Genomic DNA, 14054 nt, shown 5'->3' with positions numbered 1-14054 from the left:
GGCAAACCGGACCGTGGGTGAGCTCCAGCCCGTGCATCCCATGCACAGTGACAGAGCAGGATGCAGTACCTCCCTCGCAGGGTGCAGGCACTGGGAAACCACCAGCGAAGGGCTGCGGGAGGAGCTGGGGCAGCCTGTCCCCTGACCTCCAGCTGGGCTGTCCCCTCCCCTGGTCTACAACTGCCCCACAGAGCAGCTTCCCCCCTCCTGGAGCCCCTGCTTGGGCACCCAGGTGAGAAGGTGCTTACACAACCCGCAGCCAGGGACAGGATGATGTTGAGGTGCGAACAGGGATGCTGCAGCCTGTTCCTGCTTTTGTTAAAGACAGGGAAACTGCTGTCCTCCACTGCTGGGCTGTGCTCAAAGCCGTGACCAGACGTCAGCACAGGGATGCTCAACGGAGCAATGACCTGTGGCCTTTGCGATGTTTTACTCACCCGGTTCTGACTGCCTCCCCGCAGTACCCTGTTGCTGAGGCTCCTGGTTGCCACATCACACCAGTCACTGCATCACCAGGAGCACCACCACCACCGCTGCCACCACTGCCACTGGTCTCCCCAGTGCGCAGGGGACTGCTGCGTGCCTGCTCGTGGGGCAGGGGCTCCCTGCACACACACCCCCTCACCAGCACCCACTTGGGCCACCTGCTGCCACAAAGCCCCTGGGCACAGTGTGCCCGAGCCCCTGCCCATGTCCCTGTACCTCCTACATAGCACCCACCAAACCCAGCCCCCTCCCTGCTGGCTGCCAGGGCTGGAGCCCACCCATCTGCAAATCCACAGCAACTTACTTTGCTTGCTCGGCAGCGACTCCTCTTGTTTTTCTGAAGCTGCTTCTCCTTCGTCAGGGATTTTATTGGGATAGTTACTGGACACATACAGTTTGTTTATGTCCAGGGTGGTCTTACTGAAGGGAGCCATGGAGGAGTACATGCTTGCATAGCCGTTGGAGGAGCAGCTCAGAGCAGCCAGGTCCAGCGCCTTCCCTCCTGTGATGATGGGGATGTTGAGGGAGAGCTTCCTCCGCCGGCTGGGGGATGAGGACTTGGTGATGGAGAGAGGAGGAGGTGAGGAGAACTTGCGGTTGGCTCTGGGGGACTTGGGGGGCTCGCCGTACAGCAGCTTGTTGTTCTGGCTGTTTGCAAACAGGAGCTCCAGGGACCTTGGTGGAGGGACAGGGAAAGGTTGAACTCACACCCACTCTGCCCGAATCACAGTGGAGACCCCACAGCAGCAGCTCTGGCAGCGCTGGGTGTCCAGAGCATCCCCCCAGGCCCAGCAGAGCCAGCACGAGCCCCTGCTGCCCTGCCCACACTGCCCAGCCCTCCCGGCGGTGGGGACACCCACCGAGCTCGGGTTTATCTGCTCCCCTGATCTGCTGGTATCGCAACTCATGGGGAGCAGGGGAAACAGCCCTGGGCTGGCACCAGGGCCAGGCACACCTGGGGTGGCAGAGGACTGACAGGACAGAAGAGGGGCTGGAGGAGCAGTGCTGCAGTCCCGTCCCCCCCATAAACCCTGCCAGTCCTTCAGGACAGGCCACCGGCACAGGCACTGCAGCGATGCCACGTGTGGCCTCACCGTGCGGGGATGGCACTGATCGGCTTCTTGTAGATCGTGATGAGCTTGTCGAGGACGACCAGGGCAGTGGTGAAGACACGGTACGAATGCAGGAACGTGTTCAGAAAGTCAATGCTCAGGAACCGCAGGTCTGTCAGCCTCTCCAGGAGCCGTTCCACGCTTGCATAGCGGATCTGCAGGACCTTGCAGGAATTCATCGTTTTACTGAACCTAATGTCAACATCATCACAATACAAGCTGGCATCAGACCTGCAGAGAAACAAGATATCTGTGGTTCCAGCCTGGAACGAAACCAAGAGACCACGGGAAGCAGTACAGGTCCTCGGCAGCAAAGGAGCCTCCTTCGTACAGGGTGCCCCTACACAAACCGCAGGCAGGGATATGGGGGAAGCATGGAAGCCTGCACCCCGGAATGGCTGCAAACACTGCAGAGGTTTGTGCAAACAATGTGGAAAGCCTGTCACCGGGGCACACTCACAAACCAAGACTCTTGCCCGTGCCTGACAGCAGGCCCGCAGCAGTGTGGGCAGTTGATGTAGGGGGGACACCCTCCACACTGCCCCGTCCCACCGGCTCTGCCTGGTCCCCCTTGTGCCACACATGCGCCTCCTTGGGCAGCTCTTGCACCCCAGCACCCATGGGGACACCAGCCCCCTGTGTCCCTCTCTTCTGGTGCTTCCACCTCCCTGCTCCCCCCCAGCTTTTACTATTTTTATTTTCCCTTCAACCTTCCCACCTCCCCAAGCACAGTCCCACACAACTCTCCTCTCCCAGCTAATTACCGCTCCTAATTACCACGCCGACAACAACGAACCCAAGTGCCTGAGTGCATGGGCAAGCTGCTGGGCTCCCAGGGATCTCGGCAGCGCTTGGCTGCCCTAGGAGCTGTGCCGTGGAGCGGGGCAGAGCCCGGGCAGAGCACTCACTTGATCATCTGGGGGACGGTGACCTTGGAGTTCTCCTCGAAGGCATTCATCATGAGGCCGTTGCAGCGGATGTTGTCCACACACTGGGAAGAGACACGGGTGGGAAGTGGGAGAAGGCAGCGGCGGCGATGCCGGCCCTGCTGCCCACCTGGCTTGGACATACCATAAGAGAGCCCAAGCCTGGTCTTATCCTGACCAGACATCCTGGCTAACTGCATCTACCGCGCCTGATGGAGGACCGAGCTGGGAGGGCACAGCTGGGAAGGGCAAGACTTTTGCCTGAAAACAGGAGCTTCACCATCACAGTCCTGCATCCCTGTTCTGGGGAAAGCATCACGCAGAGCTGCTCCCCAGCTCTCCTGCTACAGACCCGGCCCAGGCTCAGGGTGCGCTGGCAGACACAAAGGTATTGCGAGAGATGCCAGAAACCTGCTCTCATCCTTTACTGCTGTAATTGAACTCCCCTCCCTGCCTGCACTGCTGGATGCTCTCAGAGGGAGACCTTGCGAGCACCAGAGCAGCACTGGTCCCTTCCCTGCCAGCTCACCACCCAGGGCTATTCTGGGCAGGAGCGTGGGCTGGAGACCCCCACGCAGGCAGAACTGACCCCAGCCCCGCACAGTGGGACCAGGTGTTGCTGGCTGAGCAACCACCTCCCTGCGTGGGGCCAGGCCCCAGCTTCCCCCACAGCCCTCCTCAAGGACCGATGCTCAGCAAGGGTATGCAGACAAGGGCATGGTACAACAGAGGTGGCCAGGAGGCAATCCCTATTTAATCAATAACTTTTCTCTTCCTCCTACCTGGGAAAAAATATCTTCAAAGTCATTTGCATAAAGCAAATGAAGAGCAGGTGTAAATTGTACCACGTGTCTGAGTCAGAGCAGAAATCCAAACCATGTATCAACACGTGCAGGCAGAGCACTGATAGGTAACTCTGCTCCCACCTGCTGCAGCTGCGTCACCTTCCTCCTCCACCTCCTCCTCTTTGAGCTACCAGACACCAGAAAGCTTTCAGCAATGACTGGGCTCTTGGTGCACCCCAGCTCCAAGTCACCCTCTGCCTGAAACCACCCTCCCTGGGTGCCCAAGGCTTGGGGGTGCACCCGGGCTGGTCACAGCAGCCTGATGCAGCAAGACCTCAGCCTGCAGCAGGTCCCGAGCACCCCGCTGGCACCAGAACGCACCCAGGGTGCAAACCCAGCCGGATGCTACCGGCGCAGCCACAGCCCAAGGGCAGGCAGCAGAACTGCAGCCACGCAGCAAATGTCAAGCATTAATTCTGGGTGCCCAAAGCCACTGCTGCAGCAGGAATCCTGTGGTGGCTGCCCACCCTCAGGGACTCGGCGCCCCGACACCTCCTCCCAGCCAGGTTCATCCTACCTGGCTGATGTCACTGGTCCACGCAGCCTTCTCCTGCCTGGATGAGGCCACGAGGATAACCGTGAAAGATGAGGAATCTTTTGGCTCCACCACGATTTTGAAGTCAAGATGGTCGATGTCCTGCCCTGATGTTTTTGCTTTGGAATAGGAAAAGCACACACAGTGATTGTGAAAAGATTTCCCCACCCCCTCTCCCCCACCATAGGTTTCGTTATGGTTTTATGGAGCTTGTTGCGTTTTGTGGGTTGTCTGCAGTGAGGATGGGACAGGTTCGCTGGGCAAAGACTCACCATTCGCAAAATAAAGTCTGCACAGCAGGAGTGCAGCATGGCCTCGCCACTGCGGCCCCACCGCTGCACGCCAGGGGAGAGCCCGGCTCCACAGCACGTGTTAATGAATTCATAATTAGGACAAGAGAAAGGAGCCTGTTCTTTTTCACAAGCCTGCAGTTAAGTGGGCACAGCTGAGGACGTCCAGCATCTCTGCCTTTTTCCACTTGCAAGCACTGAGCTGTGACACTCGCTGCCTGCCTCAGGAAGGTCATATTTGCATAAATGTGCATCTGTTTGGTTCACAGTAAATAATTTACTTAATTAAATTGAGCCAGTAGATCATGACTTCTTTGAATCTATTCAACATCTGAATTTGCTGCAGCTCTGCCGTGGCTGGTTTTACGCTGCATGGATGGATGGCAGTCCGGCCCAGGAGGGCACCAGACCTGTACGGGGGACACCGGCAGTGCTGCCCTTGCTGCCATCGGTCCCCAGCCACGAAACACAGCAGCTGCCCAGGGCTGGCTGCAACGTCGTGCCGAGGGTCTGGCATCAAGTGCAGCCCCCAGCGTGGGACCTGCACCCCCAGCACCTCCCCGACACCCCTGGGTGCATGTTCCCCCCCCCCCCCCCTGCAATGGGGTGACCACGCTGCAAAACCCAACACAGTCTGTGGTGCGCAGCGGGAGATGGTTTGCCATGCTGGTGGTGCCGGCAGCCCCAGCAAAGAGGGTCCTGGAGTAGCTGCAACTGTTTTTTGAGATGTGGGTCTGCTCAGCACCCACCGGCAGATGCATAAGCCAACACCCCTACCCTGCACCTACGGGTGGGGGCTCAGCAGGGCCCTGGGCACGCCATGAGGGGACCCTGCCAGCTCGGGGCCACTGGTGGGGTGGGGGTACCTACCATCCTCATCGGTGCTCTCCTGCTCCTCCACCAGCGTGCAGTCGATGAGGGAGATGACGCCGTTCTGCAGGGATGGGAGTCAGGGCTCAGTGGCAGGATCCCCCTGGGTCTCTGGGGGCTGCCCTGCCCCAGACCCCCATGCTGCATCGCAGCCCACTGCCCCAGGGCCGGGGCGATGCTGCTGAGGGCGCGCACAGCCTGCGGCCAGCACAGCGTCTGCTTTCACTGGGAAAAAATCAGTTACTGACTGCTGGGATGTTGCGGTTTGCCTTGTATAACCGATCAACTAATTTGTTTATAAATTATTTAATACGAGTTTTAAATTAAATTTTCCAAAAGCCTGTTGTTGTAATTATGAACTCTTTGCCAGGGACTGTAATTTTTCAAACTGATAATTTAATACCAGTAATAAGCAATTTCTGTAAGATTCTTGCTCAATTAACTGCAAAACTTCCACCAACAAAAGCGTGAGTCTTGGGAGCGGACCAGAGGAGACTGTGAGCGTTATGTACAAACCTACTCTATAATTTAAGTTTCTCACTGAATAGATTGTCGAGGTTTCTGCTACAAATCAGGATAACTTCTTTTATTGAGAACTTGTGATTTCTCATCTTTGCTCGTGACTCAGCTCCGCACATCACTGATAAGGCATCTGAACCACACAAAATAAATCTGCCTGCCTGCCCGATCCCAGCCCAGCACCCCTGGGATGCTGCACCCAGGGAAGGGCATGGCGGTCCCAGGACCCATTGTGCCACCAAGACAGCCTGGCCAGCTTGAACTGCAGCAGTGCCAGCCTCTGCCCCCTCCCCATGCACAAGCCTGTGGCCCTGGCACCCCAGGGAGCCACGACAGCTCCCCAGCAGCTGCCGGAGCCCTCACTGGGGGCTGCTGAGTTCCCCCCCCACTCCGCACCTTGGTCAGATGCAGCTTGCCTCCAGAGCCCCTGGTGCAGATGATCAAGTGCTTGGAGAAGAGGAAGCATTGCCGCTCGCCCTCCTTCCTCAGTGAGAGGGAGCCCAGCCGCCCCCGCGTGATCTTCCCTTTCTCCGACATCGGCACCTGGATGAGGGACCCTACGGAGGGGAGAGACCCATCCCTGGCAGCGGCATCAGGGGCACCTTTGCAGGGCACGGTCCCCAGGAGTGGGGCATTGCCATGCGCCCAGAGCGGAGCAGGGGCATGTCCCCAGGCGTCAGGGCTGGGACCAGCCCTGTGAGCCACCAGCTGTGCAGGTTATGGGGGCTCAGAGACAGGGTGGGCACCAGCCATGGCCCCCAACCCGCCCCTGCACCCACACCGCATGGATGCTCCTCCGGGACGGAGCATGCCCAGGAGGTCAGGATGCATCCCCCTACCTCCCTGGTGCTAGGAAATCGGTAACAGCCAAAACGCGCACACTGCTCCATGACACAATAAAATGCAGCACCAAAACTGTCTGGAAGTGAGGTGCTTTGGGGCAGAGACAATTCAGAAACCAGTTGTATTTTAAAATTATACCACTCACCATACCGCGCACAGAGGGATGCGGGATGGGGGGACGGGGGCTGCAGGGCTTTGCTATAACTGCGGAGGGGAGGGGCATAAACACAAACGCGGTACCTTGTCTTACGAAAGTCTGGCTGGTGTCCAGCAGAATTTCACACCCTTCAATAATCATCCTCTCTATCGCCAGATTTTTTCGAATATTTTCAGTCTCGCTCACTTCATCATGCATTATCCTGAAGGAGGGAAAAGAGAAAATCAGAGCTCAGATGAGATCTGCATTTTTCCCATCAGATCCTTTTGGACACATGGGAGGGGCTGCACCAGGTAACACCAAAACTGAAGGAATATCAAGAGGATTATGGCAGTCACCTGTATCTACCCAGACAGACCCCGGAGCTCAGGAGGTAACCCACACATCAGCCTGGGCTGTACCTCCAGATTTCTAAATATTGAAACGTGAGTGCTTCTTGCATCAGAAATTGCAAAATTCTGATGTAGGGCTGACAGATCCCCCCCATCACTAGCCCCCTGCGACATCCCTGCTTCTTGAGGAGTGGGAAAAGGGATGGAACCTCTTGATGGATCACCCTGGGACCAAGGAGTGCTGGTGGGTTTGGCACCAGACACGCTGGCACGGGACACACAGAATGCTTTGGTCCGTGGCCTGTGGAGGGAGGGGGTTGGGAACAGGGAATCGTGGCCAGTTCCCAAGTGGTCACTGCAGCTGCCTTGGAGGCACTCAGCCCCTTACCGCAGGGCAACCCCACCAGCAGCCACCGGCACAGCCATGCCAGACAGAGGACAGAGCTGGACCTTCAGAGCCATCCCGGCGCTCCAAAATTGGTCTTTCATCATTAAGGAGCCCTGGAAAAGGCAGCCCCCGGCTAGCAGCAGCCAGGCTCCCACCCCACCGGCGCCGGGGGTGCGGTGGCACAGGAGGGCAGGAGGTGGCACCAGAACATCTCAGCTTTCAAAAGTGCCAACAGCTCGCAAGGGGTTTCATCCTGGTCAGGGATGGCTGATGGGCTCTGAGCAAACTGAGGACTGAGCTTCTCCTGCGTCCCACCCCAGTGCCCTCCATGACCATCTCCACCAGCTTTGCCCTGCAGATGCCATACGAACACCCAGACCAGACCAGTCCCATTGGCACTGCACCCTCACCAAACCCTGCGGGTGAGGGTCTGCCTGCCCCAGCCCTGCTCCCTGCCCACCAGAAGGGCAGCCCACTGCGCTGGCAGCCTGCCCAAGAAACCCCTCCACCGGCCCGACCCACCGTGGTGCTGGCCCCAGCCCTGCACCCCTGGCTGCCAGGATGGGCAGGGGCAGGCAGTGGTGGGTCTGACCTGGACAGCTCTTCCAGCTTGGACTTGGCGTAATCCAGGCTGTTCCTCTCCACGTGCTCATGGGGGGTGTGAGCCAGCAGCTCGTGCAGCGTGAGGATGTACCTGGGGATCTGTGGCACAACAGACCGGAGCAGGGCATCAGCCACAGTGCAGTGCCAGGGGGTGGGCAGGATGGAGGGGTTGTTGTGGTGGCATTCCTGGGGCCGATCCCCGTGCCAGCCGTCACCTGGAACATGGGGTAGGTCAGGAAGGTCTCCAGGGTCCTCTCCTCGCAGTCAGGCTTGGCCTCGTAATGCTTCAGCAGCTTGTCGAAGTCCCGGTTCTGCTTGCAGTGCGCCAGGATCTGCAGGCTGTACTGGTGGTTCCTCACAAACTCCTGGTAGATGTTCAGCATGGGCAGCAGGATGTCAAACAAGTCGGCTGTGAGCAGAGAGGCGGTGGAGAGGTGGGTGTGCTGGTCCAGCCCACCCCCTGGGATCCAGCCCCCCGGGCTCCCAACACTCCTTACTCCCAGATCCCACCTGTGGCACCCTCTGGGATCTCCTGCTGCTTGTGCAAGCCCAAGGTCTGCCCAGTTTGGGTTTTAAAGAAACCCTGCAGTGCTAGCCGAAGGTCTAATTTGACACAGCAATGCTCTTCAGCATCACCTGTGCACGGTCCAGCCCACCCCTTCCACCACCCAGCAGAACCAGGAACACAGCAATTTGGTTTCTCTGGGGTTTTTTGCTCCGGTCCTTGCCCCTGCGACCGATACAAACAAGGAACGACGTGCCATGCGATGCATTTCACCACTGCTGCCAGTTAGCAAAACACCTGTTGAGTTGCATGAGGAGGAGGAGGAGGAGCACAGGCTCGGCTCTGCCAGCGAGTGGGAAGGGAACACGGCGAGGAGGCAGCACACACTTACCCAGCACCAGCGTCGGCCAGCTGGATATCCTTGCCTTCAGGCCTTGGTAAAAGATTTGGTGCAAAAACATGATCGTTTCACTGAAAGATAAAGCAAGGAGTGAAAAGGCAGATGAACAAGTGGCAAATAATGACTAATTAAACAAAATCACCAGCCTAGAGGGGAGCAGGGGAGCCGTCGGGCTGGCTGGGGAGGTGGCTGCACAAGGTGGGGTGCAGAAAGGGTCCCTGGAGGTGCATGGGGAGTGATGGACAACGACAGAGGAGGAGAGGGAGGAACTGAGGAGCTTGAAGCTCCCCTCAGAAGTCAACCCAGAAATGCAGGGGAGCCCAGACCCCCCCTTCCTGCAGGGGAACAAGCCACCCCCTGCCCCAGCCCAGCAGAGTGGTGCTGGTAATGGGGGCGAAAGCACCCGCTGTCCGACGCTGGCTCTGTCTGTGCCTGTCCCAGACAAGGCATCGTCTTCACACAAGCCCAGATGTGGGGAAAACTGGAATTTGGGTTCTGCAGTTTGGGTCCCTCCCTGCTGCCAGAGCAGGCTGGCACCCCATGCAGCCCAGGTAGCTCCCAGCAGCAGCAGCAGCAAGGGCTGTGGAGAGGGGCAGGAGCCAATGCCAGGAGCCAAGGGCACTGCTCCTGGAGATGCTCCCCACCGCAAGGGACAGGTGGCCAGCACCTCCAGGGCTGGCAGGTAAGACTTGCTGCTGTGGGACAACTGTGGGACAGAGACATTGCAGCTGCCATTAAACCTGGCACATACTGATGACACACTTGGCATCACCATGGCTTGGCTGGAGTCAGTGAGTGCCACCCCCCATCCCAGCCAGCCCCTGGGGACAGCCACTCTTGGCACACTGCAGCGTCTTCCATCTCGTGTCACAGCTGCAGGAGCGGCTGCGGCTGCCCCTCCACACCATCTCCCGTGAAAGCTGCATCCTCCCCGCTTTACTCGTCCTTCGTTACCTTTGGGCTGCTATGACTGCCAAAGGACACTGCCCTCCCCACCGCCAGAGCCAGGACCTCACACAGACGGGCTCCTGGCAGCCCCAACCTGCTACCAAAGCCCTGGAGCATCATCCCCTGCGGCACGTCCTCATGTCAGTGCCAAGCACTCACTGGGCTGCTTGTGCAGGTGTCCCGTGGGGATGGCGAGCTCCATCCATGGCTTTGGGGGCCAGGCTGCAGGCTCCTGGGGAGTCTCCCAGCACCACACACCCCAGCACCCGTTCCTGGGGTAGGGCAGCAGGCTGTCCAGAGGCTGCTGGCTGTGCCGGGGTGCCGCAGAGCTCCTGGAGCCCAGGATGGCACTCACCTGTTGAGGAATATGCTGCTGACATCGTCATGCGTGATGGGAGGCTTCTTGGAGCTGGCCGCCATCCGCAGCGGCCGCAGGAAGTTGTTGACGAGGATGTGGAGCTGCTGGACGTACTCAGCCTCTGCCTCCAGCATGCTGAAGACAACCTGGTTCCTCTTGCGCATGCTGTCAGCATGGGGGGACCTGATGTAGTCCTGGATGATGGTCTTCCACTTCCTCCGGCACAGCCAGCCCCGCAGGAAGCTCTGCACCTGCGAGGGAGCAGCGGCCACGTTAGGGGCCAGGCTGAGGAGCCGGGCAGGTGCCCTGCGCTTGGCACGGTGCAGGGACCGTGGCGCTGTGGTGAGGTTTCCCTGGCTCTGCGGAGATGTGCACGATGGTGCCTGCTACTGATGCTGCTCTGAATCCTCCCGGCTGGGAAACAAACGATAACTCATCTAAATGCACTTTCTAACTGCGGACAGTGTCCTCTTTTCCCTTTTACAGAGAGACACATGGAAGACTCCTACAAGAAACAGGGATCCACAGGGTTCAACCCCGTGTCCCCTGCACAGGGCAGCAGGTGCCCAGGGCTGGCAGAGGCTTTCCCAGGGATCGGGTAAGGGCAGGACCTGCTCCCAAGCAGTGGCAGTGCTGGTCCCCTCCGTGGCACCATGTGGTGCTGGGCTCGCCTGTGGGAGTGTGGTGCACAGCAAGCTGCATCTCCTGATAAGCGTGGCTTCTTCTCCCCAAGAGCGCTGTATGTGGAGCCGATTTCTTCATGGGGTCTGTTGCTCCCTGCAGGAAAGCTGTTGGGGCAGTGGCTTTTTCTTTGCAAAAATAAAAGGCATAACCACAGCTGCGGGAGGAGCCAGATGTCAGAGGCGCTGTTTGTGCGCAAGCCAGCATGGGCAGGGATGCCCCACTCCCCCGGAGAAAGCGGGGAGTGCCCCACAGAGCAAACACAACCAGCAGAAGGGTCTCCAGGTTTGCAAAACACATTTCCCTCCTAAGAAAAACCCATTAGCAGAGGCACCTCCTCAGCTAGCTCACCCAGGCCAACTGCTCTACCAGCCCCACACAGAGTGTGTCTGTCATGCCGCCACGAGCACCGGGACCCCACCGTGAGCACCAGACCCTACACCGCTCACCCGCCGCCACCCACCTTCTTGATTTTCTTGATGTCACTGTCGTCGTCACTGGGCGCACTGGTCTGGCCAGCCTGGATGCGCTCATGGTCCTTGAGCAGGGAGGCAATCTGTGGGCACAGGCAGGGCGTGAGCGGCCACCCCAGCACAGCCTGGCATCTCCCGGGAGCCAAGGGCACCCTGCTGCCGCGCAGTGCCGAGGAATGGCACATCCATCCAGCTTAACTACTGACACACAGGTGCTGGTTCTTAGTGTGAGATGGGCAGATGAAGCAGATAAAGAGATGCTGCAGAGCTGTCAGGGCGCTGCCACCTCCCTGGCATCCCCCGCACCCACTGAACACACCGCAGAGACAGGGACCTGGAAATCCCACGGGGTACCCAATGCAAACTGCATGCCTCTTTCCCAAGAAAGCCTTCGCAGGCAAGTCATTAAAAAACAAGTTGGAGAGAAAACGGAAGAAAAATCTCAAGTCATTTGCACCCTAAAACTTGCAGACGAGGACAAACTCTCACCCAGTCCCAGCTTTCCAACACAGATTGGATAGAATCACGTTAGCTTCCAAGCATTTGAATTTTTACTGTTTCTCGCCTGTACTTTTTCTCACTCCTCTCCTCACTGCCGTGTCCCTGCCCCCACGGCCGCAACCCTTTAAAAAGCTACAGGAAAGGAAAATAGAAAATGCACCATCCAGAAAATGAAAATTGGTAAAAATGTGATTTGAATCTTGATTTTATAGAAAATAACCCAAGTAAGAAAACTTTCAAAGAGGACTTTCTTGGGGGAAAAAAGGTCACATTTTGGAGAGAGAGGAAAAAAGGAAGGTTTGGGTTGAGATCTTTTTCAGTTGGAGACTCTGCTTCCCAGTGATGCTGGGAAGTGCCAGCAGCAGTTAACTGTGGTACATGGCAAGTGCATGTTGGGTTTTTTGGTGTCTGGGCTGTTAGAAGGGAAAGCAAAGGATGAGCAGAGAGCTGCTGGGGAGGCGGATGGGGCAGAAGCTGCTTCTGTCACACGGTCACAGCCCGGGAAGGGGGGATGACTGCCACAAAATCCAAACTGTGATGAGGAGCTGTGTGTTTTCATGCCCTAAGAAGCTAAAAATGCTGTGGGTCGGTGCGGTCACAAAGCTCAACAGCCGCCTCCCAGCGCCGAGCTCTCCCAGAGACCTGACCCCCCAGCATTCGGCATGGAGGCATCTCCCCAAAACTTCTCACTGCTGGGAGGCAGAACATGGGGCTGGCACCTGGTGCAGGGCTGCGGATGAGCCCGATCCAGGTGACCCCACTGGTGCAACCCGGAGAGGCTCCCTGGTGCTGTGGCAGCCCCCCAGCACCTCCACTCTCCTACAGAGCCCCCCCAGCACCGCCAGCCTCAGCAGGAGCAGGAACACGCTGGAGCAAGTGGCCGCAGCCTCACAGGCACCAATGCAGCTCATTCACAGCTCTATTGGTTTCACCCCATGTCATTGCATGGGGTTAGATTTTAGAAAATAATTTTTTCCTCTCCCCGTGCTTTCCTATGGAGCCTCAAGTCAGCAAACATCCCCTGCACACCCTCTGCATTTAAGTGTTTGACAGCACCGAAGCCATTCCCTGCACCGGCTCTGGGCACATCTCAGCCAGGACCCATGAAGTGCGTTTGCCGGTGCCATGGTTTTATTTTGGTTTCTGTTTTTTTTTAAATTGAGTGAGCCAAATTTGCACATTAAAGTAGAAGCTGATCATTTGATCTCTGCTTCAAAGCCTGTGGAAGAGTAAAAAAAACCCAACAAACCACTGCAAGGTAAAATCAAATGTACCTGGTCACAGGGGACGAGCTGCAGCTCTGTCCACCACCTCTGATCCCGACCCCTCCGCTAATTTCGGGGTTCACACCACATCTCCCACCGCCCCTGACCGAAGGCTCATCAGGATGCTCATGGCCCCGCTGCCACCGCTCACCTCCCCTGCCCCTTACGCTGGCCGCGCTCCCAGGGGAGCAGAGCTTTCCCTGACCTGGAGGCTGGACCGGGCCGGGGGAGCTCCCAGCCAGCGCCAGACCAGGGTCCCAGGGGAAACCCCCCACCCAGCCGGGGCCGCGGGCTGCAGCTGAGGCTGTTTGAGGCTGATCCTGTTCTGTTGGAAAGCACAAATCCAGCAGTGCCAAAACAGCTGTCCCCTCCTCCAAGACAAAAAGCAGCCTTCAGCATGCCCTGAATCATGGTCAGGGACAACTATCCTGCGCTTTTTAACTAGAAAATTCCACATTTCAGGAAAAGGCCACCATAAGGATGTGCCGTACCGCTCTCACCCTCACTGCCTCTCCAGCTGCCTCCTCCGTGGCAATGTTGAGATTTTGACTGATTCAGGGTCAACGTCTCAGCCCAGCAGGCAGCAGGACATGCTCCCAGCTGCCTCCACCACGAAGCCGCTGCCTGACCCTCCCTGCCAGGCACGAGGACGGGGCCAGCACTGGCCCTGGGGTGCCCCCCACTCGCCTGCACCAGCAGCACCACCCCCCAGGCGGTGAGAGGGTACCTCGGGCTGGCTGCAGCCCTGCAACGCGGGGGCCAGGCAGCGCAGGGCATACCCACACCTCCGAGCATCTGCCTCCTGGGTGCCTTAGAGATGCCAGCTTCCCTCGGCACCGCCTGCTGAGTCATTTTTGCATTTTGTTGCTTTGTCTGCCGCAACCCGCGTCGTGTCACCCTTCCGACAGCCCAATGCTGCAAACTACTGAGCAGCAAACTGCTGTGAGAGCTTCTGGGACAAGCTACGGGCAACAGGTTTTAGGGGCCACTCCCACTGCACTTCTTACTGCAGCATCC

The 14054-nt window shown here is 58.2% G+C and overlaps 1 protein-coding gene across 4 annotated transcripts in view; it reads right to left on the bottom strand.

Annotated features, from left to right (window-relative positions):
* Nucleotides 1-14054, bottom strand: part of RASGRF1 (Ras protein specific guanine nucleotide releasing factor 1) — a 41847-nt gene that overhangs the window by 12802 nt on the left and 14991 nt on the right. For 3 of the 4 annotated variants that reach the window (XM_040602068.1, XM_040602067.1, XM_040602069.1), the window contains exons 4-15: nucleotides 11262-11354; nucleotides 10115-10368; nucleotides 8803-8882; nucleotides 8122-8315; nucleotides 7896-8005; nucleotides 6667-6785; nucleotides 5980-6140; nucleotides 5065-5128; nucleotides 3887-4023; nucleotides 2507-2589; nucleotides 1581-1829; nucleotides 791-1161 (exon numbers count right to left, since the gene is read on the bottom strand). In XM_040602068.1, coding sequence (XP_040458002.1) covers nucleotides 791-1161; nucleotides 1581-1829; nucleotides 2507-2589; nucleotides 3887-4023; nucleotides 5065-5128; nucleotides 5980-6140; nucleotides 6667-6785; nucleotides 7896-8005; nucleotides 8122-8315; nucleotides 8803-8882; nucleotides 10115-10368; nucleotides 11262-11354 — 1915 coding nt within the window. The remainder of the gene's footprint in view (nucleotides 1-790; nucleotides 1162-1580; nucleotides 1830-2506; nucleotides 2590-3886; nucleotides 4024-5064; nucleotides 5129-5979; nucleotides 6141-6666; nucleotides 6786-7895; nucleotides 8006-8121; nucleotides 8316-8802; nucleotides 8883-10114; nucleotides 10369-11261; nucleotides 11355-14054) is intronic. The other variant, XM_040602070.1, reaches the window with a different exon arrangement.

This window comes from Falco naumanni, chromosome 7, assembly GCF_017639655.2.
Source record: "Falco naumanni isolate bFalNau1 chromosome 7, bFalNau1.pat, whole genome shotgun sequence".
Classification (NCBI taxonomy): Eukaryota; Metazoa; Chordata; class Aves; order Falconiformes; family Falconidae; genus Falco; species Falco naumanni.
This window is presented reverse-complemented; position numbering and strand designations above follow the sequence as displayed.